General features: G+C 39.1%; 1 protein-coding gene and 1 long non-coding RNA gene across 3 annotated transcripts; one reads left to right on the forward strand and one right to left on the reverse strand.

Moving 5' to 3' along the window:
• Nucleotides 1-4,936: 4,936 nt before the first annotated feature.
• TSPYL4 (TSPY like 4) lies at nt 4,937-9,151 on the reverse strand. The gene has a single exon (XM_030316204.2). The coding sequence runs from the start codon at nt 9,037-9,039 to the stop codon at nt 7,786-7,788; it is 1,254 nt and encodes a 417-aa protein (XP_030172064.1). The 5' UTR covers nt 9,040-9,151; the 3' UTR covers nt 4,937-7,785.
• Nucleotides 9,152-9,241: 90 nt separating this feature from the next.
• LOC115514320 lies at nt 9,242-14,714 on the forward strand. Of its 2 annotated transcripts, none has more exons than XR_003968943.1 (4): nt 9,242-9,364; nt 12,278-12,407; nt 13,308-13,468; nt 14,233-14,714. It is a non-coding gene; the product is annotated as an uncharacterized LOC115514320 (long non-coding RNA). The 2 variants fall into 2 exon arrangements; XR_003968942.1 differs by having other exon boundaries at nt 9,242-9,329.
• Nucleotides 14,715-23,683: the final 8,969 nt, after the last annotated feature.

Below are 23,683 nucleotides of genomic sequence, written 5' to 3' on the forward strand. Positions count from 1 at the left end.
TTTTCTTGATACAGTACTGTAAATGTATTTTCCTTATGATTTTAACTTTTCCTAGCTTGCTTTATTATAAAATATAGTATATAACACATATATAAAATATGTGTTAATGTTATCAGTAAGGCTTCCAGTTAACAGTAGGCTATTAGTAGTGAAGTTTGTGGGGAATCAAACATTACACATGGATTTTTGACCATGCATGGGGGAGGGGGCCCTAATCCCCATTGTTCAAGGATCAATTGTACTTCTGAGTTTTTTTAACTTGTAATCAGGTATTATTTCCCCACCAGTTTTTATATCCAACAACCCTAAATGTATGTATTTAAAGCAAATATATACATACATACACATACATACATGTATAAACACATGTATACACACACTTAATTGAACTGGCTTGAATGAAAATCAAATCTATATGATTATTTTATATAACCATAAAATGGAATGTCAGACTATCTCTTTGGATATAATAACCTTGACTCTATGTTAGAATCACATGGATAGATAGCTTCTCCTTAAATGTTACAATGACATTCCCTTACCTCTTCTCAGGCTCTTGAGAACAAGGTTATCGTAAGAATTGACTTCCAGATTAGTTAAAGACTGGGATATTTTCAAGAGTTAACTCACCTCATGTGCTGCCCTTGAAAATCCTTGGGCCTGGTCTAGTCCACATAGGGTGAATGCCAAAAGGTATCTCTTGTTGGTCTCTAGAGTCATCCTCAGAAATAATGGTAAAAAAAAATAATGGTAATGAATGCTAACTCTTCAGCAGGCTACTTCATCTTCCTTATTTATTCCTTACAGCAACCATACAAGGTGTATAATTATTAAGATTTTATAGATAAGGACATTGAAATTGACAGGTTAAATTAACATACTTGCTCAAAAATTTTGTTACTAAGGAACAGTCTGTACATGAGCCCAACTTTCACCCCAAAATTCATGCCTTTAGTTGACTAACAAAAGTCTTCCAACATTAGATGTAGAGTGGGACAAATTCTTAGTCTAAAATCACACTTCAATTTCACAGTCACACCATGCTGGGATTAGAAATGAAGAACACAGGAGCGCCTGGGTGGCGCAGTCGGTTGAGTGGCGCAGTCGGTTGAGCGTCCGACTTCAGCCGGGTCACAATTTTCGCGGTCCGTGAGTTCGAGCCCCGCGTCGGGCTCTGGGCTGATGGCTCGGAGCCTGGAGCCTGCTTCCGATTCTGTGTCTCCTTCTCACTCTGCCCCTCCCCTCTTCATGCTCTGTCTCTCTCTGTCTCAAAAATAAATAAACGTTAAAAAAAAAAATTAAAAAAAAAAAATGAAGAACACAGACTCTGGCCTAAAGTAACATAAGCTAGTAAAAAATATTAAAACAAGATCTATGGGGTACCAGCTGGCCCAGTCAGTGAAGCATTTGACTCTAGATTTCAGCTCAGGCCCTGATCTCAAGGTCGTGAGATTGAGTCCAGCATCAGGCTCCACACTGGGTATGAAGCTTACTTAAGATTCTCTTTCACTCTTCCTCTGCCATTCCCCTGCTCATGTTCACTCTCAAAACAAAACAAAAACAAAGATCTATAACATAGAACTTACCTGGGAGAGTAGAGAACCAAGAATCACAGGAGTCCTAAAATGTATAATGAAGTCTACTCTTCTTGGAAGCCACATACACTAAAGTCATCAGTAAGCAGGTCTACCCTTTCTTTATATTCGAGTTCAAATGTTCACTTTGAATACTTAACAAATTTCCCTCTGGTGCTGAGGAAACCAAAATGGAAAAGGAATCATGAAAACTGCTCCAAGTAAACTTAATGGGAGATGAGATCTCTATGCCTACTGAGAGAAGCTGGGTCATTACTTGGAATGGCAATTATATCACATAGTCTGCTTGATAGGTTCTTTTACCAGGCACCTGTTCCCAGAGTCTGAAATAAAAAAACACTTTACTTTGTTGGTAGTTTGGCCTTGGCACTTTCTTGGTTTAAAAAAAGGCTTAATAAAGTTTAATAAAGAGAAGAATGGGGCGCCTGGCTGGCCCGGTGGGTAGAGCATGAGATTCTTGATCTTGGGGCCATGTGAGCCCATGTTTTTAAAATTAAAAACAAAATCTTAAAAATTAAAGAAGAAATAAATTACAAAATTCCTGTTAAAAGCAATCACCATGTTGGATCAATTAAAAAATACTCATTCTCTAAATTTAATAAAAATGTAACATTTCTTTAGAGTTCCTAGCAACTAAATTCCAGAAGTGTAATATTTAAAATCCTTTTGGTGCATTTACTCCCTTTAAGGAAGGCAACAAACCTAATTTCATTCATTTTTGCAGCAATCACCAAGATTGCATATGTAAATTTCAGTAGGGTTTTAATCTGAATAAAGTACCCCTTTTCAAAGGACCATTCATGAATGGATTAAGAATAACATTTAACAAGTCCTGATTATTCATGTAAATCAGGTTTTGTTTTGTTTTATGCCAAATTTAGATGGCTGTGGTAACAGTGAAAGATACTCTAGGCTAGAAATAAAAAATACGTCTGTATGACTTGCATTTTAGGCACACTTACTTCATTTTGTTGTTGTTACTTCAACTTTTCTTTACTCTTGAGATAGTAAAACTTGTGTCAGGATTATGAAAGTAACATGAGAACACAAATGTATGTACCTGACAGAACTCAGATTTCTTGAGATTGTCAAACCAGAGGCGGTGTATCTGATGCAAATCCGGTATCCAAGCCTCAAACTGTGACTCTGTGGAGCAGGGAATGCAATAAGAATCCAGGTAATTTTTGTTTTTAATTAAAACTGATTACAGAAACTGGAGATAAAGAAGCGGTAGCAGCAACAGGAGTAATGTGAAGGGACCCTGAGTAAGGAAAGTTAGAGAAGCCTTTTGTTATTGTCTGGTCTAAGCTGAATACCCAGAAATGGACGAGAATGCCCAAGGAGATTCTGTTATGTGGGGTACAGGAAAATTATGAAGTATGACCCTACGATCAGGGCAATATGGCCTGAGCAGACAAATGATACTTCTTCGGTGAAGAGAGGACAAGAAAACCTCTTAACTGATTTGGAGGTCTGCATAAGGGACAATTTGGGCTTAGAACTGAGAAAGAAAAGGCAGTGAAAAGAAATGGAGCAGTGATATAGGAGCAAACCAGTTACCTGGTAAGTGAAACCTACATAATGTCTAATTGAGTCTAATTTTATTAAACAGAACAGAAATCATGATAATCTAACAAATGAGTGGCACCAACCTACTGGTAAGAGGAATACTACTGGTTAAAGCTGATAATAAACCAAGAACAACAAAAATATTATTTTCCGACTATGTCCTGAACAGGATAAAAGAGATAATGCTTGAAAACAGGTGATTGATAATGCAGAAAAAAAAATCAATCACTGAATTAAAGATAAATGAACACACTAGAGGAAAATTTAGGTTTAAGATGGATATAGAGTTAGCTCTCTAAAACTTAAAACTTCTCCAGGCCTGGAAAAACTATACTTTATCAAGTAAAACTTCCAAGTATGAATTGCACCAAGAATTAGCAAGTCGATTTAGTAGTAATTCTGGGCCGTTTATGTCAAATTTTTGTTTAGACGGCTAAAAATATTTGGTCATTCATTTTCACAAATCTTGCAATATCCATAGCCCTCTCAACTCCAGAGAATGCAGAAGTATTTATTTCCCAAACCTCCATGTAATAGCTGCTGAACAGCGAAACATTACTGGTAATTGAGATTGGGATGTCTGAGATCATTTGTTTCTAGACACTATATGTCAGTAACAATTATTTTGTTATTCTTTCCTTTTAATTTTTTTTTTTAACGTTTATTATTTTTGAGACAGAGAGACAGAGCATGAACAGGGGAGGGGCAGAGAGAGGGAGACACAGAATCCAAAACAGGCTCCAGGCTCTGAGCAGTCAGCACAGAGCCCGACGTGGGGCTCGAACTCACGGACCATGAGATCATGACCTGAGCCGAAGTCGGACGTTTAACCGACCGAGCCACCCAGGCGCCCCTGTTATTCTTTCCTTTTAAAGCACCACACTGTAGTAGCAAAGAAATTAAGAAGCACCTAACAGAATACACAATGATTAATTTTTCCAAAGTCTATCTTAAGCTCACTAAGAATCAATTAACATAAATATAGCAAATAAGAATGGTGTATTAAGAACAGCTTTCCATGGGGCGCCAGGGCGGCTCAGTTGGTTGAGCATCTGAGTTCGGCTCAGGTCATGATCTGACGGCTCGTGAGTTTGAGCCCCATATCGGGCTCTGTGTTGACAGCTCAGAGCCTGGAGTCTGCTTTGGATTCTGTGTCCCTCTCTCTCTCTGCCCCTCCCTCGCTCATGCTCTCTCTCTCTCTCTCTCTCTCTCTCTCTCAAGAATAAATAAAACATTAAAAAAAAAAACATTAAAAAAAAGTTTTCCAGTAAGTGAAATTGAGTCAGAGAAAGACAAATACCATTATTTCACTCATGTGAAATTTAAGGAATAAAACAAGCAAAGGGGGTAAAAAAAGAGACAAATCAAGAATCAGACTCTTAAGAGAACAAGTGATGATTACCAATGGTGGGTGGGAGGATGGGTTAAATAAATGATGGAAATTAAGTACTGCACTTGTGATCAGCACTGGGTGATATATGGAGTTGTTCAATCACATACATAGACAATATAGTGCATACCTGAAACTAATATAACACTGTATGTTAACTGGAATTAAAAACTTAAAAAGCAAAAAAAAAAAAAAAAAAAAAGCTTTCCACTGAAAATTCAGTGGTGCTTCAATTACCCTCCAAAACTACACTGGTTGAATAAGGAAAAATTAAGCCCATGAACATCCAGTTAGTTAGGCTTCTTATTTACCATTTTCCTAGTAAAAAAAAATCTTAGAAATTCTGTGGCTTTTTTTTTTTTATAAAGCTTCAGGACAATGCTTATGGTGACAACTTGATAACTTTAATGATTTCCCAACCTTTTATTAGCCTAGACACACACAACTTTATTGTTATTTTTTGGTGAAAACAAGAAATACAGCAGAGTGAAAGACTTTTATTTTTCCTTTGAGCACACAGAAGAAGACTAATAAAGTACTTAACGATCCTTGTTTACTTTGACAGAGCAATTCTACAAATACTTACACTGGTTAGGAACATAAAATTCAAGTACAACATTACTATTAGGACAAGAAATATCAAGACAAAAGAATTGGTTTTCTTTTTGAAATTACTTTCACAAGACACAGCAACAATTTGCAAAATTTCAAGGATCACATTCAAATTATATTTCTAAGAATAGAGCTATATATGAAGACAGACCAGAACAAGCTGATATATTAACGAATATTCACAGGTTTCATACTGCACAGGAAACAAGTTTGATATTTTTGCACATATTCTCAATTATAAGCAAAAAGCAGGCCTGTAAATGTCAATTTCGCCAGCAAGCAAAAATAGAGAAAGGAATTAATAGGATTTTACTCAAACACAGTGAAATAATGAGCATATACCATTAATCTTCTATACAGAAAAGATCACTCCTATAATAACAGAGAGAAAACAACCAGACTTGCATTTTTGCATTTTAGACCAAAATCTACTGGTGAATTCAAGGGAGTTAGGGAAAACTCCTCTAAGTATCCTTTTTAAACATCAACCACTTTGATTCTCCCACCTCTCCTAGGAAAAGCTTGAGGCCTCCCCCTCCATTCCCAAAGCTGCAGGGTTCATCCTTCCTGTGCCGTTCCAAGACTACTTGGTTCATTTTGGTTTCTGGGCTCTCACTTCCCTCAGCCTAGAGCACCCTCCCCACTGCTGTACCCAGACCTCCCAAGCACTCATGGAACTAAGGGCAAGGCCTTCAAAAAGGAGAAAGCAGGTAGTCCTTACCATTACCATATACCACCCAAGTAACACAGCCCTGATACACTGCTGTCCCACCTACTGGAACCTGTCCTGGAAATCCAAACTCCACACATCCCCAGGAAGGAAGTTTGGCATCTCCCACAATGTACACTGCAGCCTGCTCCCTCATCTGTTGGGAGAGAAGCAGGGAAGGAAATAGGGACACTGAAGCCTGAAAGCCAAGAAGGCCAGACAACAGGATGGAGGCCCCTGGGCCATGAGAGCAGTAATAAAATAGTACGGAGAATAGAGGTGACCCTCAAAATGCTGCCTTGGGGTTCTTTCTAAGTGGTCAAGGCCACCCCCGCCAAAATTTCCATGTTTAGAAAAGTGGAGTAAACTAAGTTTGGCCGCTTTACATCACAACCTTCTCTGCATCTGCCTTGAATCCATCACTGTGAGGCCCTTCTGTCTTTCCTCCCTGCTTCTCTAACTAGACTCAAGAAACACACAGATTTTGGTAAGTGGACAGGGAAAAGGTGGGGTTGTCAAAATTGGCCCAAAAGAACACTGCTCATAACTAAATAACCTACAGGTCTCCCTTTGAAACTTTTAGACCTTACTAAAGGAAGAAGGGTGGAGGCTTGAGGGCAGAAGAGCACAAGAAGACATGTGGAGTCTATTGTACAGTACCTCTCTCTCTTTGGACACCATCAAGGGTAGAGAAAATTAAACAAAAAGCCCGCTTTGCCAGTTTTGTTTCCTGTCTGCTTCAGAGGAGAGGGAAGTAGGAGAGAGAACAAGGGGGTGGGGGTGGAGGAAAGAGACAAAAAGATGCAGAACAGGCCACACAGACCAGGAACACCTTTCCCTCGGTGCCCCCACCCTGGCAACTTTATCATGCTCAGAATGAGTGCAGGAGTTAGAGAAGGGGATACCTAACAAAACTATCTGATTAAGGGTGGTTTGTTGACTCCAGCTCAGAAAGGCTAACTGCTGGAAGTGAACCCCTTCCAGCCTTGCTTTGGGCACTATCACATATGACTGTGCAACCTGCCCCACAGCCAATTGGGTTTATAGGTAACCATTTGATGGCACAAGGGGATCGAGGCAGAGTTCCCTGTGTGCTGCCTGGGAGCTTAAGTCCACAGTCAGTTGCTGAGGAGGCAGGCAATGGTGCCTATGCAAAGCTCATCCAGAAGGGTGAGAGCAGGTTTGTGTGGGCCATAGCACCGACCCTCATACTCACCAGTACCTGGTCACAAAGCAGAGTGAAAAGAAGATGCAATAACACTGAAAACCTCTCATCTGTTACCTCACTCATGCCTTGTAGCCACCCACCAGCCCCCTTATTCTGCCAGATAACCAGCAGGGTGGATAGCACAGGCCCAGGGAGGCAGCTGGGAACCAGTTAGTGGTAGCTAGAAATGTCCAGTTTGCGTTGATGGCTGGCATCATCTAGAGTAGTTTCATCTTGCAGCGGTGAAACTCAAAGAACTTGCCATAGAATACATGGTTATCAGGAGGACAGTCAGCATAAAGTATGAAGTCCAGCTAGTTATTTGCAAAGGTATTGCAAGCTTCTTTGTGGTAGAGAACCACTTAAAAAACTAGGAGAAGACCATGGTCATAGACAGGACCCAAGGCATGCAAAGGAAGGCAGTGCCTATCTACAGCATCATGTGCTTGGCATAGAAGCAGTGCAACGCCATGCACTTGAACATGTTAACAGGATACAGAAGAGCATGAAGGTCCAGAGGAAGAGGAACATAAACATGTAAGAGTCAATCTTGCAAATGACTGTTGAAGATTTAGGAGAACCAAAGGACAAAATAGTTCAGTGTGAAGAGAAAGCAGATAGAAGACTGCATGCTGTTGGCTAAGCAAAGGTTCAGGGGGAGGTGGTGGGAAACTTGTGCAGGAGCTTCTCACAAGGGCAGCGCTTAGCCAGACTGGAACCTGAAGGACCTGGGGCTCTCCACGGGCTGCCTTGCTGGGTCTCGAATTCCTCGGCGAGGCCCTTCGCCCATCAGGTAGTACTGTAGGGGATTGGGCCACAGTTCTGCTTTGATAATCTCAGCAATCCTGTCGAATTCTAGAAGGCTGTGATCTGAGAACCAGTTGAAGAAACTGGGGATAGTGTTTCCTTCCCGATTCCTGTGGATATGTGACTGGGGGTCTTGGCCCCTGTGCCAGCGGATTGGAGTGGAAAGAGACACCACCCGGCCAGAGGATCTGCGCTCATATTCTTTGACGAGACCCTCATTTCGGAAATAGGGGTTGCTCTGAAAGATGAATTTGAATTTGCAGCCTGCTCTGGGGTGCTTAAGCTCCTCCACCTCCAAATTGATCATGTACCTCATCATGTCTTCATCTTGGCCACTGATCATAGGTGACAGCTGGGGGTGGTTCCGAAAGGCAGTGACCCAGAAACCTGGGATATTTTGGATAATGAAACTTCTGCGCTGCATATGGAGCCTTCGCATCCGGCCAAACTTGCGCTCCAGCTGAAGGAAGGCCCTGTCAGCCTGGGCATTTACATTTGACAGCTCCTGATCGATGGCCTCCAGGGAATCCATGCAGTTATTGATCTTCGGGGCCTTGGCCCGTGACTCCTCTTTCACTCCTCCTACCACCTTTTTTTCCTTCTGCATCACCTTCTTTTCCTCCACCACCTCCTCCGCTACTCCCTCCTTTTCCGTTGCCGCTGAAACGGCGCACTTTTTTGTCGTCATTTCCTTGGCCTTCGCCCCAGGCATCATCTGAGACCCCAACCCCCCTGCGCCACAGGCTTCTAGAGCTTTCTCCCCAGCAGGGCCCCGCGGCTCTCTACGCTGACAGCCATTTTCCTGGCTATTGTCGGTTGCTACCGCGGGGGAGGCTGAAGCAGAGGCTGCTGCCAAGCCTTCCGTCGGAGGCAGCCCCTCTTTCTGGCCCGATTTGGTCGCTACACGGCTGCGGCTCCCAAAAACTCGAACGCGGAACACGGGGGCACAGCTCGCGGGGCTCTCGGGGGCGCCTGCCTCCGCGGGGGTCTCCAAGTTGCCCTCCTCACCTGTGTCCGCCATCACCTGGGTCGCCTCGGTTTCCTCGCCCTGGCACTGGTTTAGGTCCGGATGTCCTGGGGCATCGTCGGCAGTGGCTACGCCGCAGTCTTTAGCGACAGGAGGGTTGCTGCCCTCATCCAGGGTGCTCATTTTGGTAGAAGTCAGATCCGCAGGAGCAGAGCGTCCCTTGTCCTCTGCAGAAGCCGCGCTCCGCCCCAATCCGCTTGTCGCACCACCCCTCTTTTCCACTCTGGAGGATGCTGCTATGGCAACTGGTGACGTCACGGCGGCAGCATCTTCACGTCGCGCGAGAATTCGCTGAACCTAATGATTACGTCAGTCAAGGGTATGCCTTTGTCTTTGTGTTATAAAATGGATGAATTTCGTTTTTCTGGAAAAGACTTGATTTACGTGATTGGGTGCAGACCAAACTCGAACATGTGAGAACTGTGTCAATGTGCATTTCTAAGGCTCTGTATGTATTTCTAAGACACCTATGCTATTAATTTTTCTCTTAAAATATTTACTTAAAAGGTAAGAAAGGTTATGGTCCAAGTTCATCAGCTCAGAGGGCCGTTCGTGGATGGTAAGGAGGAGTCAGCAATTCACCTGCGTGCCTTTTTTATGAGACTGAGGGCTACCTACTGCGCTAACGAGGCGCCTGCCTGCCTTTTTTAATGTACAGATTCGTGACTATTATCAAAGAATTGAGATGAGCAGAGTTTGATTTTTAAGAAAAGTGTTGCTCTGTTAAGCGATGGTTTAAAAAATTAGGAGGAATTGTAAGGGAAGTTTCTCTCATCCTAACAAGACATAATGATTATTTCAATTTGTGTATGTACTTTGGCCAATACCTATGAAGTGATTGGACAATATTTCCTCATCCCTTTTAACTAATATAAGTAGCAAATGTATTTTCCTTACTTAGAAGTGACATACGCGTGAGCATGCAAATTTAGCCGTTAAGCATTTCTGAAAAAGATGTGATCTCAGGAGATTTTAATTTCCACAGTTGTACATAATATATGTTGCTTATCCTTAGGCTGTAATCCTAATCTAAAAGGAGTTCCTGCTTTATAATGCGTGTGGGCATGAAGCCAGCAAATACTTGCCAAAATATGCCCCTGTTATAATTTACTGCAGGGCAGAAGCAATAATCAACTGTTTGCAGGCACTGAAACTATTACTTGTCCAAATTAAAATATTTTAAGTAACGTTTAAAATGTTAAAGTATTTACTTAAAATTTGTCTATTCAAGTCAGCTCATACAATTCATCTGCTAGTGATGTCGATACTGTGCTATGTGTTGTTTTGTTGTTGGAGTATGAAAAGACTGGTGTTAGTCCTTAGAAAAATGCAAGAGTGAAGGAAAACTTAAATTTTGCATATTTTTGTTTAACATCTTAAATTCATATTAGAAAAATGATTATAATTCTTTTTTTTTAATTTTTTTTAACGTTTATTTATTTTTGAGACAGAGAGAGACAGAGCGTGAACAGGGGAGGGGCAGAGAGAGAGGGAGACACAGAATCTGAAACAGGCTCCAGGCTCTCAGCTGTCAGCACAGAGCCCAACGCAGGGCTCGAACTCACAGACCGTGAGATCATGACCTGAGCCAAAGTCGGACGCTTAACCGACCGAGCCACCCAGGCGCCCCTGATTATAATTCTTTGTAATAGAAACTCCACTACAGAGCCCCCAGATTATGATCACTTTGAAATTAGGACTCAGAAGAGGATCCAGTGAAAAGGAAGCATGTGGGGAAACGGATTTAGAAACAAGCAGCAGCAGGTACGAGACTGGAGGGAAGTAGTGCAGACCCAGTACAACTAAGAATGAGGTGTTGATGGAAAAGACACTGACATTAAAGGGAAACAGCTTGCCCTGCAGCTTCATAGTTTAGCTCACAAAGGTTTGCAAGAGAATTCGTAAACAATTAAGATATTTTTGTACCCCTAGTCAGCCTACTCAAGGACAGACTGTCCAAATTGACTGCTGCCAACTAATCAGATATCCCACAAAAATTGTGCAAACAAGATTCACTCTTCTCAGACTACAATGATTTTTCTCTCCTTTTTTTTCCTCTTTTAATAAATCCTATTTTGCCTCTGTGGGGTGAAATCAATTACTGATTTATCCTCTTTACAAATAAGTAAGCAATGTGCTATCATTAAGTGACTTTGTGACTTGGAGTCACTCTTTGACACTATTCTGCCTTGTTTCCTTTCTTAAAGAGTCTTTGTACTGTGGGAGGATTAATTCTCTAGGATTATAACCTGAGCCAAGAAGCAGAGAAGAGCAAATGCTGAATGAAAGTTCCTTTGCCATAGAAGAAAGAATTTGCTATTTGCAACAGAAAATTATAAAATTACCTGAGGCTGCTACCTGTGAACTTTTTTCTCTTGTTGTATATACCAAATTTTTAGAAAGATTTTTACTTCCACTACTTGAAACGTCCCTGTCCATAGCTTTGATTGTTCTTGTCATTGTGATCATTTTCCACTAATAATAGCCTGCCCATTCTTGAAACTCCATTCAAGCCTATCTCAGGAAGATTGCATTAGGCATTTTAATGCATTTAATTTCATAAACAAGGACACAGGAATCACAGAAAGTTAACTCACTCGTGGTAAGACATATATTAATTGGCAGATTGCCTCCTCCTATCTCCTGCGCATAACCTTCCCTTATCATTCTGATAGTCCTATAGCTCTATGACCTTTGCCACCCAATTTAGTACTTACCTTCTATCTTTGACTCTCTTGGTTGCTTTATGCAGATCAGTCTCCTCATCCCAGCTGGACAAGGATGGCTGTATAGTGGCTTCATCCTTGGCATCTACAGTGACTGACTATCTCATTGAACATTTTAATGAAATGTGATGATTTGATTTAAATGTAAATTTTAAAAGGTTTTACCAAAATGAATAATATGTCTCTGCTAGCATTTCATTTTGAGTTGAGTAGATATATGTATTATAAATAGGAATCATTTGATTTGCGTATTAGAATATAGGATTTTTTGGTACACAACAGAGCCTGTCCTAATGGCAATTGGCAATAAACCTCACTACAGAGAAAAAGATATATCAGTAACACGATTGTATGAAAAAGCATTTGCAGAAAATGTCGTGAGAAACTAGAAGGTACATTTGCCACAGGACACGGACTTTAACAAAAGTTCAAAAATAAACTAATATAGTCAAACAGGAATGACTTTACTAAAGTATATAGTAAACACTGGAAAACTTAGGAAACATCCACTGTTATTGCTCTTGAACAGCAAGTTTTTTTTCTTTTTTCAGAGTGACATGATTTCTGGTTATATATTCATTTTGGCCTACATTTATTTAGTGTCTTCTAAATGTGCTATCTCTTTTAATCCTCAGAACAACCCTGTGAGGTAATAATATTATGACCTCCATTTTACATTACCTCAGAAGGAACTCAAGCAAAGAGAAACTGAGTTGCTTATCCAAGGTCATACAGCAGCAATATAGAGCCACAAGCTGAAACCAGGTAATCTGACTCAAGAACCGTGCACTCATTCATTATATCGTCCTGTAGTTCTACACAATGTATAAAATGCAAAGGTACTTTCTTAGAAATAAGACCATATGACCATCTCAATTTAATGTTAAATCTTATCTTCCTATTCCCCTCTGCCCATCCAGAAAAATACTAACAATTGTTGGGGAAGCACCCAGTTACTAAAAGGGGAAACAGGAATTCACGATTCAGTGCCCTACGTCAGCAGTTCTCCATCCATCAAATGTAACATTCCCTTTGTTCATTTGTTTTTTTTTTTTTTATTGGTATTGTGTAGACCTAGTCTTACTAGAGGAGGGCAAAAGACATGGGCTGGAGTTCCAGCTCTGCCTTAACGAGCAATGGAAATTTGGGCGAGTGGTTTGACTTTTTAAAATCTCATTTCCACATTTTGAAAATGGGAAGAATAAGGGGCACCTGGCTGGCTCAGCCAGAGGAGCACGCAACTCTTGATCTCGGGGTAGTGAGCTCAAGCCTCACGTTGGTTGTAGAGCCTACTTTGAAAAAAATGGGAATAATAAGATCACCCAACCTATCTTTATTCACTTCTCAGAGTAGTGGGTCAGCACTCTACATAGGTGAACCTTCCTTATAAGTTGCTTTCTTTCCTCCACCCTCACCCCCATCTCCGTGTCTTTTTTTCCTTCTTTTCTTATTTCATGGAAAAATTAAAAATAAAAAAATAATTATTTCATGGACCATTACAGCCAAAAGATACTTGATTTTCAAGCAATTTCCCCTGAATGACCCTTAATGTATGGAAGGAGTTATGTCTCTCTGACTGAATGGGTCACCTCTCCTGGGCTCCAAAGCCCAGAGTTGAGTTGAGCAGCAACAGAGGCATTCTATGGAAATGTTTCTCTTCCTCAGACAGGACAAAGGCATCTTTAGCAGACAGACCCCATGCGTCCAGAGCCAGGTACACTTGCCAATTCCAACAGAAAGCCGTCCTACTTTCTGGTAAAACAATGGCTGAAGAACAACTAACTTCACATTCAAAGAAGATGCCGAGCTAATTGAATTTCTTGCAGGTAAGAGTCAAGGTTGCATTAGGCATTTTAATACATTTAACTTCATAAACAAGGACACAGGAATCACAGAAAGTTAACTCACTCGTGGTAAGACATATATTAATTGGCAAATTGCCTCTGGCTTTGGCACCATCTCACTGTGGAGATTAATATGGTGGCCATGAAGATGCACCTTACAGCCCTCCAAATACAGGAAGAATAACGTCCAAGGGCCTGAATGCTGTACCCTGAAATCTGTAGCCTGCTTTGCTTGCATTCAGGCCATACCTCCTGTGAGCTGCTCCAGCCAAGACTGAGTGTGGCTAGAATACATAAGGTAAAACCATTCCTAGAAACTGCGGGACTCAGCTGACCACTGACCCTGGCTGACTCAAGGACTCCCCAATGGCCTCGAATCTTCCCTGGATGGCACAGGAGTCTAGGCCACTTCACCCAACTTTCTCTTGTTCTTCTTTTCATTCAGTCAGACTTGTTTCCTGGTCAAAAGTTTCTTCCATCTTTTTTCTGGGCCCCTCCCCATTTCACTCACAGTCATTTCCCCTAGTAATATCTTTGCACATTTAATCCCAGCTTGACTTCTGCTCTTCAGAGGACCCAGATTAACACATTTAACAGATCATTTAAACTTCTTAGTTTCAATTTTTGTATTTTGCAAATTGGGAGTTGGGGGACAGAGAAGAGCTAAAAGGAGAAAGACTTATTCAGTGTCTACCATGTGCTTTATGTTATTTTACATAATTATCACATCAACTTTCATATGACAGGTAGTACTGCTATTTTACGGAAAAGGAAGGGGAAGATGAGAGAAATGATATCACTAGTTTAAGATTACTGCAGCGTCTAGATTTGTACTGAAGCCTATTCTGACTTCAAGGTGTATCTTCTCTACCACTTTCTCTCCTTTTCTAACTGCTTAATTGTGAAGATCAAAAAAGATAACAGATGTGAAAGCACTTTGAAAATGTGTTACTTCAAAGCCAGAGATGATTATTTCTGTTGGTTGCGGTCAAGACCACTATGTCATATGCAAGCCTGGTGCAAAGTACAAATGTGGGGCTCCTTGTTCAAAATTTATTGAGACTTTGAAGATGGCACAGCAGAGCATTACACCAGGTATGGGACCCATGAACCCAGCCATGGGAACAGCAGAATTATTGAGACAGGGGCAATCAAATTGAGCTTGTAGGAAACTTTCTAGAAGAATAGAAAAAACATTCTGGGGTGCCTGGGTGGCTCAGTTGGTTGAGCAGCCAACTTTGGCTCAGCTTCATGATCTCATGGTTCATGAGTTTGAGCCCCGCGTCAGGCTCTGTGCTGACAGCTTGGAGCTTGGAGCCTGCTTCGGATTCTGTGTCTCCCTCTTTGCCCCTCCACCACTCACACCCTGTCTCTATCTCTCAAAAGTGAATAAACTTTAAAAAAAAATTAGAAGAAAAACATTACTTATAATGAGTATTTTATAACTCCTGTTTTCTTTCTTGAAATTCACAAATAGTGTACCATCATTTAAATTTATTTTTTTAGTTTAAGTCATCTCTACACCCAACGTGGGACTCAAACTCATGACCCCCTAGATCAACAGTCAGTCACATACTCTTCTGACTGGGCCAGCCAGGAACCCCAATTTTTTTTAAATTAATATAACATCTTGGTTGTAATATCAAGGAAAAATAAAAGGGAAATAATTCTTAAAATATCTATTTTAATTTATAAATGGTTGGGCATGCCTGTACTAAATGACATGATGAAGTAGTTAGGTGGCTACACCTATAGAATCACTAGTTCCTTATATATTTTGGAGATTAACCTTTTCAGATATATAGTTTGCAAATATTTTCTCCCATTCTATAGGTTGCCTTTTCACTCTGTTGATTGTGGATAAAATAAAAATTATAAGCATTAGAAAGCTTTGTGTCAGAGTTTAACTGGCAATTGTTTTCATTCTTAGTGTTAGATAACGATGTATCTTACAAGCAGTGTTTAAGAGTAGATGAAGTAAGTTGCTTTCAAAAAATGCAGTGTTTAACACAGTGCAGGGAGGTGAGGGGTGTGCCTGGCTGGCTCAGCTAGTAGAGTATGCAACTCTTGATCTCAGAGTCTTGAGTTCAAGCCCCATGTTGGGGGTAGAGTTTACTTTAAAAAAAATAATAAATAAAAATAAAACAGTGCAAAATGTCTTCATATGTAAAATGGTGCTAGGCTCTAGGCTTAAATAATAATTAATATATTTTTCATCTATATGTTTAACACTGGATAATTACTTTATATGGGGCACTGTTCTCCACACTGCAGGATCTAGCATCCCTAATGTCCCTAATGAATACCAATCGCACCTACATCCATTGTAATAATCAAAATAGCTGGCAAATTTCCCAGACACCATAGGGGGACGTACACATATACATTGATAATCAGTTTTTTAAATGCCTGTGAATATGACATGGTATTCTCATTCCTGGTCACTAGAGGGAGAAAGTGGTCTTTAAAATGATAATCTGACTAGTTTGTCAGCCTTTTAGGTTAAAGTTAAAACTGCTCTGGAAAAAAAAAATTTAAACTGCTCTGAAGAGAATATTTATGATAATTTTATATACCATACATTCATAAAACAACTGTGGCATGAATTTTCAATGTATGTTTTATGCTGTGTATACTATTAGAATTGAATCATAATCTTTATTAAGCTATCACTGTTACAAAATTAAAATTTTCTCAGACAAGCTTATTTAGTTATGATGCCTCCCATGATAATATATAGCCAAAAAACAAGATTAGATAGCGTTGCTTTCCTCAATCATTGGAGAAATAAGAGACAAAGTCTGTGACCTGAATGACCTCATACCTTTGTATGCTGAGTGTGATAGGTAATTTTATGTGTCGATTTGACTGGGCCAGGGGGTGCCCAGACTAAATATTATTTCTGAATGTGTCTGTGAGGGTGTTTCTGGAATTAGCATTTGAATTGGTGGACTCAAGAAAGTAGATTGCCCTTCCCAACATGGGTGGGCATCATCCAGTCCGTTGAAGGCCTAGATAGAACAAAAAGGTAGAGGAAATGAGGAATTTGCCTCTTTTGCTTCCTCCCTGAGTACTTGAGCTAGGACATGAGTCTTCTACTGCCTTTGACTGGTCTTTACACCATCAGCTCACTTGGTTCTTAGGCCTTAGGACTCAGACTGGAATTATACTACATCACTCAGCTTTCCTGGGTTTCCAGCTTGCATGTGGCAGATTGTGACACTGCTCAGTAGACCTCCCTAATCACATGAGCCATTTCCTCATATAAATCTCTTCCTATTGACCCTATTTCTGTAGAGAACCTGCCTAGTATACTGGGTAAAGGGCATACATTGGAATCGGACAGTTCTGGCTTCATGTCTCAGTTGTGCCACATACAGGCAGTTCAATTTGAGCAGGTCACTTGACTTCTCTGAGCCATAAGCTCCTCAAATATGGAATGAATATAATAAAACTTAAGTTACAGAACTGTTAGGAAGATGAAATATTTGCAAAGTGTTCATCCCAATGGCTTTCAGTAAATAAAAGCTGACTTGATAATTTTTATTATTTTTATGCTAAGATTTACCTACATGAAATAGAGTATAGTGCAGACAAAATAAAGTCAATGTCAAATTCTGCTATAAAACTGTAAGTGTATAGAAGTTCAAAGATGAAAGACATCCATAAATAATGGAGCAGTAAGTGAAAAAAAGAGTTGAATTGGACCATGTCGGATACAATTTGAATAACATGAAAAAGATATAAAACACTGGGACATAGTAATAATACTTGTCCACTATGTTCCAGTTACTTTTTTTAAAAGATTTTATTTTTGAGTAATCTGTACACCCACTGTGGGGCTCGAACTCACAACCCTGAGATCAAGAATCACATGCTCTTCTGACTCAGCCAGCCAGGTGCCTTTGTTCCAGTTACTTCTAAATGATTTTAGATATATGATATTTCCAGTTCATAGGAAAAAAATGTTTTGCTGGCACTAAAATAAAATGCTTCACCACATTTTTTTCACATAATATTATTTTAAAGACTTTATAAAATAATTTTGAAAAATTAGTTACATGAAATCTATGCTTTTAATAGCTAATTGGAGAGGATTCATCAAAATTGACCTCAGAGTAAACTTGAAGAAGCTTGACCATTACTTAAAATGATTGATTACAACAGCACCTAGACTACCATGTACTAGACTCATCTCAACACAACTCCTATTGTACTAAGAGAAGTTAGAGCTTGGTTAAGAGGATAACAATTAAGTATGAAGTGCTGTTATAAGTAATCACCCAACTGACTCAAACCTCAATAAATACACATTCTCTGCATTTCATAGTGATAATGACAGTTCTGTCTACATGTCAGCAAATTCCAGAAGGATATTAAAACATTTGAACTACTTTGGCTAACTCTGTTCTTCTGAAGGAAAGTAAAACCAAGCAGTTTAATTCAGACAGTAAGTATCAAGAATTGTATTTTTAACTACAGGAAACAGTTATAATCTGATGGAGTTTAGAAAACCTGTATTATTTAACATATACAAAGATAAACGAACAGATATATAAAGGTAAATAAATACATCCCTTTTGAAAGCCATTCATGAATAGATTGGGAATATTAAAGCTAACCTATTTATACTTAATTAGGATTTAAATGTCTTTATGCTAAAATTACAGGTTGCTGCAATATGGTGAGATGTGCCCTAGCTTGAAATAAGGAACCCTAACTGAATACAACCTGTGTTACTTATATCTAAATTAATACACTTCAATTTGCTAAGCTTCTATTTCCCTATCATATGGGGATAGTGATACAAAAACTGTAGGATTACACATGTAAAATGAGAGCATACATGGAAATTTCTGATATTTCTAACAATCTGCTGAGAAGACTTTGAAGACAGAGGTGTGTACTTGGAGCAGAATTAGATACCTGAGGCTCAAATTGTAACTCCATGGGGTAGAGAACTCAAATGTCATTAAGAATATAGGTAAATATCTTGTTTTGTTTTTAAACTTTTTAAATGTTTGTTTATTTTTTGAAAGCGAGAGAGAGTGTGTGAGAGGGAGAGGGCAGAGAGAGAAGGAGAGACAGAATTTGAAGCAGGCTCCAGGCTCTGAATTGGCAGCACAGAGCCCAACACGGGGCTCAAACTCAAACCGCGAGACCATGACCTGAGCCAGAGTCAGTCGTGGAACCAACTGAACCACCCAGGCGCCCCTTGTTTTGTTTTTATAATAACTGAATTCAGGAAACTAAGAGATAAAGCAAGAACAGCAATGGGGTTTAGGGCAATGATTCCCAAACATTAGTATGCATCAGAATTACCTGGATTGCTAGTTAAACTACAGTTGCTAGAGTCTACTTCCAGAGTTTGAGTCTATAGAGAAGGAGTGGGGTTCTTGCATTTGCATTTCTAACAAGATTCAAGTGAGTCTCACGCTGCTTTTCTGGGGGCCACCCTTCACAATCTACTGTGTTAGGGTAATAGAGACTGGTAAGTTGAGGCTGGAGTCAGAGAGAAGGGTCCAAGTAAAGAAGGTCAGAGAATCATCTTGTAGACATCTAAATTTGCAGAAATGAAAAGGGAAACACGGAGATTATTATTGAATAAGTATGTGAGTACTACTTACAGGTCAATATGAGCAGATTCAACTTCTTCAGTGACCAGAGGATGACAACCTCTTAGTTTGTATGTTAAGGAAATCTCTAGAGAGATCAACTTTTGCCCAGAATTGAAGGTGAAAAGTAACCAAAAAAAAAAAAAAGTAATCCTAAAATTGGGATTAGAAATGAAATTATACAGCAATAAGAACTTGCAAACAAGGTCATACAAGTAGAGTCAACAACTTGTATTTAAGCACTGAAGAAAAGTAAAAATAGCAGAAATGGGCAAATAGAATTCCATTTTTTGAATTGATGACAATAATTTTAAGTCTGTTATTTAATGAGGTTATAACTTACACTAAAATGCATGGATCTTGATTGTACAACTTGACAAGTTTTGACAAATAGATATATCTGTGTTATCATCAGCCGAATCCAGCATTACTATCACCCAACAGTTGGCTTATGTTTCTTTCTCATTACTAACCCTGAGGCAACCACTCTTTGGATTTCTATCACCATAGATAAGTTTTCCATGCTATCCAACTTCACATATATGGAATTACATAGTATGCACTCTCTTGTCTGACATCTTTCATTGACCAATGATTCTGAAATTGTTGCATGATCGATAGTTTGTTCCTTCTTGTTGCTGAGTCATGTTCCATTGTATGAATACACCATAATTTGTTCATTCACTTGTGATGGACATTGGTTTGTGTCTAGTTTTGAGCTGTTATAAAACTGCTATGAACATTCTTGTGCTGTATGTAAATTATACTTTAATAAAGAAAACAATGACAAATTCCAAAAACAAAAGAAAAACTACTTGTAGGTAACATCTTTGGTGACTTAAATGAGCAAAGAGAGAGGGCTAAGGCAAAAACAACAGTGAGGTGGTAAAGATTAAATATCTGTCACTCAGTGTTAGCCACTATTAATGTGGTCAAGAAGACGCAAATGGATTCAAGCTGGATATGTATGCTGACTAGAAAGCAAATGGAGAACACACTCATTTCCCAATACTAAACTGCCATGAATTCTAGGATCAGAGGTTGAATCTTAAACACATGAAGACTTGGAAATGAAGTTACTGTCACACATTCAAAGGCTTACATGTATGGAATCATGCATCCAGTTGCCGTGGCTGATTCTGCAATGCAAACCTTTACTCTATTAGTGGACCTCAAGAAATGTGTGCTGAAATCAAGCCCTGAATAAGAAGGCTCATATTTCTAGAATTTTGTAGAGGAGTTCATGAATCTCAAAATAAGTTTTAAGTTTCTAGGTTAAGTGGTTATTTTGGGGCAGCGTCCTAATTGGGTCTATCCAGAGCTGTAGGAAGTAACCCAACATCACTGGTAACTCTTCACAATAATATGTGCTTCCTACTTGCCTCCTATAGTCTCCAATTATAAAACAATCTTTAAATATGAGTATTATTATTACCTTGATGGAAATTGATCAAGATTATCAATTTTACTTTTATCTGTGTACTTTTGTAATATATTTTTTCTATTTTTGACAACTGATGAAAATAAGCTGTACAGCATTTTAAATATTTCTCCAACTTTTTGATTTGAAAAGTTTCAAACCCACAGTTGAAACAGTAATATCAAAATAGTAATACTGCCATTAAAAAAAAAAGTGAAAGTAAAAAGATTACTAAGAAGTTGTTTCCTTTTTTGACAGGGGAATTTGAAAGACAAAGTGTATCAGTTATTAGGACTGCATCTGGGAGGAATGGCACACTTTCTCATCCCTAAGCATGGAGGGGGCTTAATTACCTGATTTCTGAAGAGGTACCAAGTGTGCTTGCTGATGCCCTAGGAGAAAGTTAAAATGTATGTGTGGTGGGGGGGAGAGGGGGGGAGGGGGAGAAGGGAGTAGGTAGATCCATAGTTTGTACAAAGATCCTAAAGATACTGCGTCACTCTGAAAGGAAGCTTTCTGGGAGAACTTCAACAGTGACCTGGCTACAGACCAGATTTGTAAATGGCGTGAAATTAGGGGGTAAAATTACTCATTAGAAATAATTAATGATCCTCCAAATGCAAATAGGTTAAAAGAATTAGACTAATTAAATAGAATAAAAATTAATATAGATACATGTAAACTGTTGGAAACAAACTTCAATAAAGCGTAACATGAATGGGGTGCCTGGGTGGCTCAGTCAGTTAGGCGTCCGAATTCAGCTCAGGTCATGTTCTCGTGGTTCATGGGTTTGGTGCGTCAGGCTCTGTGCTGATAGCATGGAGCTTGGGATTCTTGTTCTTTCCTCTTTCTCTGCCCTTCCCCTGCTTGCGCTTTCTCTCATTCTCAAAATAAATAAACTTAAAAAAAAATAAAATAAAAAATAAAGTGTAACATGAAAAAACCTAATTCAGCAGCACAGGAATACTTTAAAATTTAAGGGTTTGGTAAATTTTAATCTTATTAGGAGTGAAAGGGTAATATTGCTGCCCCAAAAGCTAATGTTCTCTTAAGATCCATTCAAAGAAATATACTATGCAGAATATAAGCAGTAATAATCCTATTCAGGGCACCTGGGTGGCTCAGTCGGTTGAGCATCTGACTCTTGATTTCCACTCAGGTCATGATCTCATGGTCAAGAGATCAAGCCCTGCATCAGGCTCCTCACGGAGCATGGATCCTGCTTGAGATTCTCTCTCTGCCCCTTTCCCCTGCTCATATGCTCTCTCTCTTAAAAAAAAAAAAAAAATCCCATTTTGTTCTTTCTATTCTGTTATTTGGACGTTACAGTGTTCAGTTTGGAGCACCTGATTTTAGGAAAAATATAAGCATAATGAATCTTGTTTATTTGCATTCACAATGGATAAGGAACATTGAAGGAATATGTATATAGCCAGATTGGTGGGGGAGGGGAGGGTGTTGAGGGGAGGGATAGGATGATGACCTTCAAGTACTTAATTCATTTGTGGAATCAGGCTAATTACATCCTGCAAGACTCCAGGGGTCAAAATATGGAGCAGAGGTGCTGAGACCCTACTATATGCCCAGTCCTTTATAATACCTGAATGTTATAAGACAATATATTTCTGAATAAATTTAACAAAACTGGGAAGGGAGTGGGTATTCCCTCCCTTGAGTCCAAGGAAAGGTTATCCATGATTCTCAAATATGTCTGTACCTTAGTGTCTAATTTAACTGGTTTGGGGGTAGAGCCTGGAATTTTTTACCAAGCTCCCCAGCCATTTATAATGGACAGTCAACTTTGAGAAATATTAGGCTAGATAATTGTCTGGATGTAAATTAACGTGAAATTAAAATGGAGAGGAAGGTAAATGGAAATTAATATTTACCATGTATTATATGCCAGGCATTGTGCTTGGCATTTTCACACTCTAACCTGTATTACCTATGTTAATACTTGGGATCTTTTAGCACAGTGCCTGGCATATAGTAAACTCCCAAATGTATGCTGTTATCCTCTCTACAACCTTATATTGACATTCTCCAAATACATCCTGGGAGAATACTAGCTTATAATATAGGTATTATCATCCCTGCATGATGGACAAGGAAACCAAGACTCAGAGAAGGTATTTATTTTGGCCACTAATAAGAAATCTGTGGATTTATGAAAAAATTAGCAGCCTACCTTAGTGGCCCTTTTTATTTTAATAGAATTTTATTTTAATAGAAGAAGAAATCTCTTCCTGACCTGGTCTCAAAAAAATGACATTAACTATAAATCCTGAAAAAGTGAAGCCAAAAAGTAGACATTTTTTCCTAATGTGGCCTGACAGAAACTCTTCTGTAAGTCTTGAGAACCCCTGAGGTCAGAGGAAATGGATTAAAGTGGCCCTTCAGAGCTAAAACAAAGCACTTCAAGCAAACATGGAGAAAGTACTGCTCACAAGTGAAATAGCTCCTATATATATATATATAGTGAATGCATAAATATTGTATCTGTCACATCCATAGTCTAGGACTTCAATTATATATTTAACACTGAGGGAGGGAAAGTTGGTCCTGAAGGGACAATCCTGATCATCTCTGACACCTTCTCTTTGCCACGTTAATCCTGAGTTTTCTTGTGCACATGACTGGTTTGAGTATGTGAATTTGCTGAAGAGGAAGCATTCAAGAAAAGATACCCCCTCCTCAATGAGATTGTAAGTTCCTCAATTGCTAGGACAACCTTCACTTTACTATCCCATATAGCCCTTAATGTAATAGCCAATACAAAATAATAATTGCTGCAAGATTGTACTGCACGGCTACACTAATTTTCAAAAATAAAATATGCTTCAAGTGGTGAGCATTGAATTGACTTGGTACAATGCTATATTCAGATTTTTTTTTTCTGTTGCCTGGCCAATTGTTAAAATTTAGAGCATATGTTAACATACACAAAATGGTATAGCTGATGACTGAAATTTTATTTTCTGAGCTTCAGGTACATCTGTAAACCAAAAATACAAAACATTTTATTCTAGAAGAATATGAAGCTATAGGTCCTAAATGTTAAGGGTTTACTTTTTTCTTTCTTTTTTGTTAAGGGACTACTTTATTCTTTATTAATTATTATTTTTTTTTTTTTAAGTAGGCTTCACATCCAGCAGAGCATAA

Source organism: Lynx canadensis, chromosome B2 (assembly GCF_007474595.2).
Source record: "Lynx canadensis isolate LIC74 chromosome B2, mLynCan4.pri.v2, whole genome shotgun sequence".
NCBI classification, from domain to species: Eukaryota; Metazoa; Chordata; class Mammalia; order Carnivora; family Felidae; genus Lynx; species Lynx canadensis.

What these genes read in the sequence shown, in the direction of transcription:
- TSPYL4 (XM_030316204.2), bottom strand. Translation starts at nt 9,039, where the DNA reads ATGAGCACCCTGGATGAGGGCAGCAACCCTCCTGTCGCTAAAGACTGC.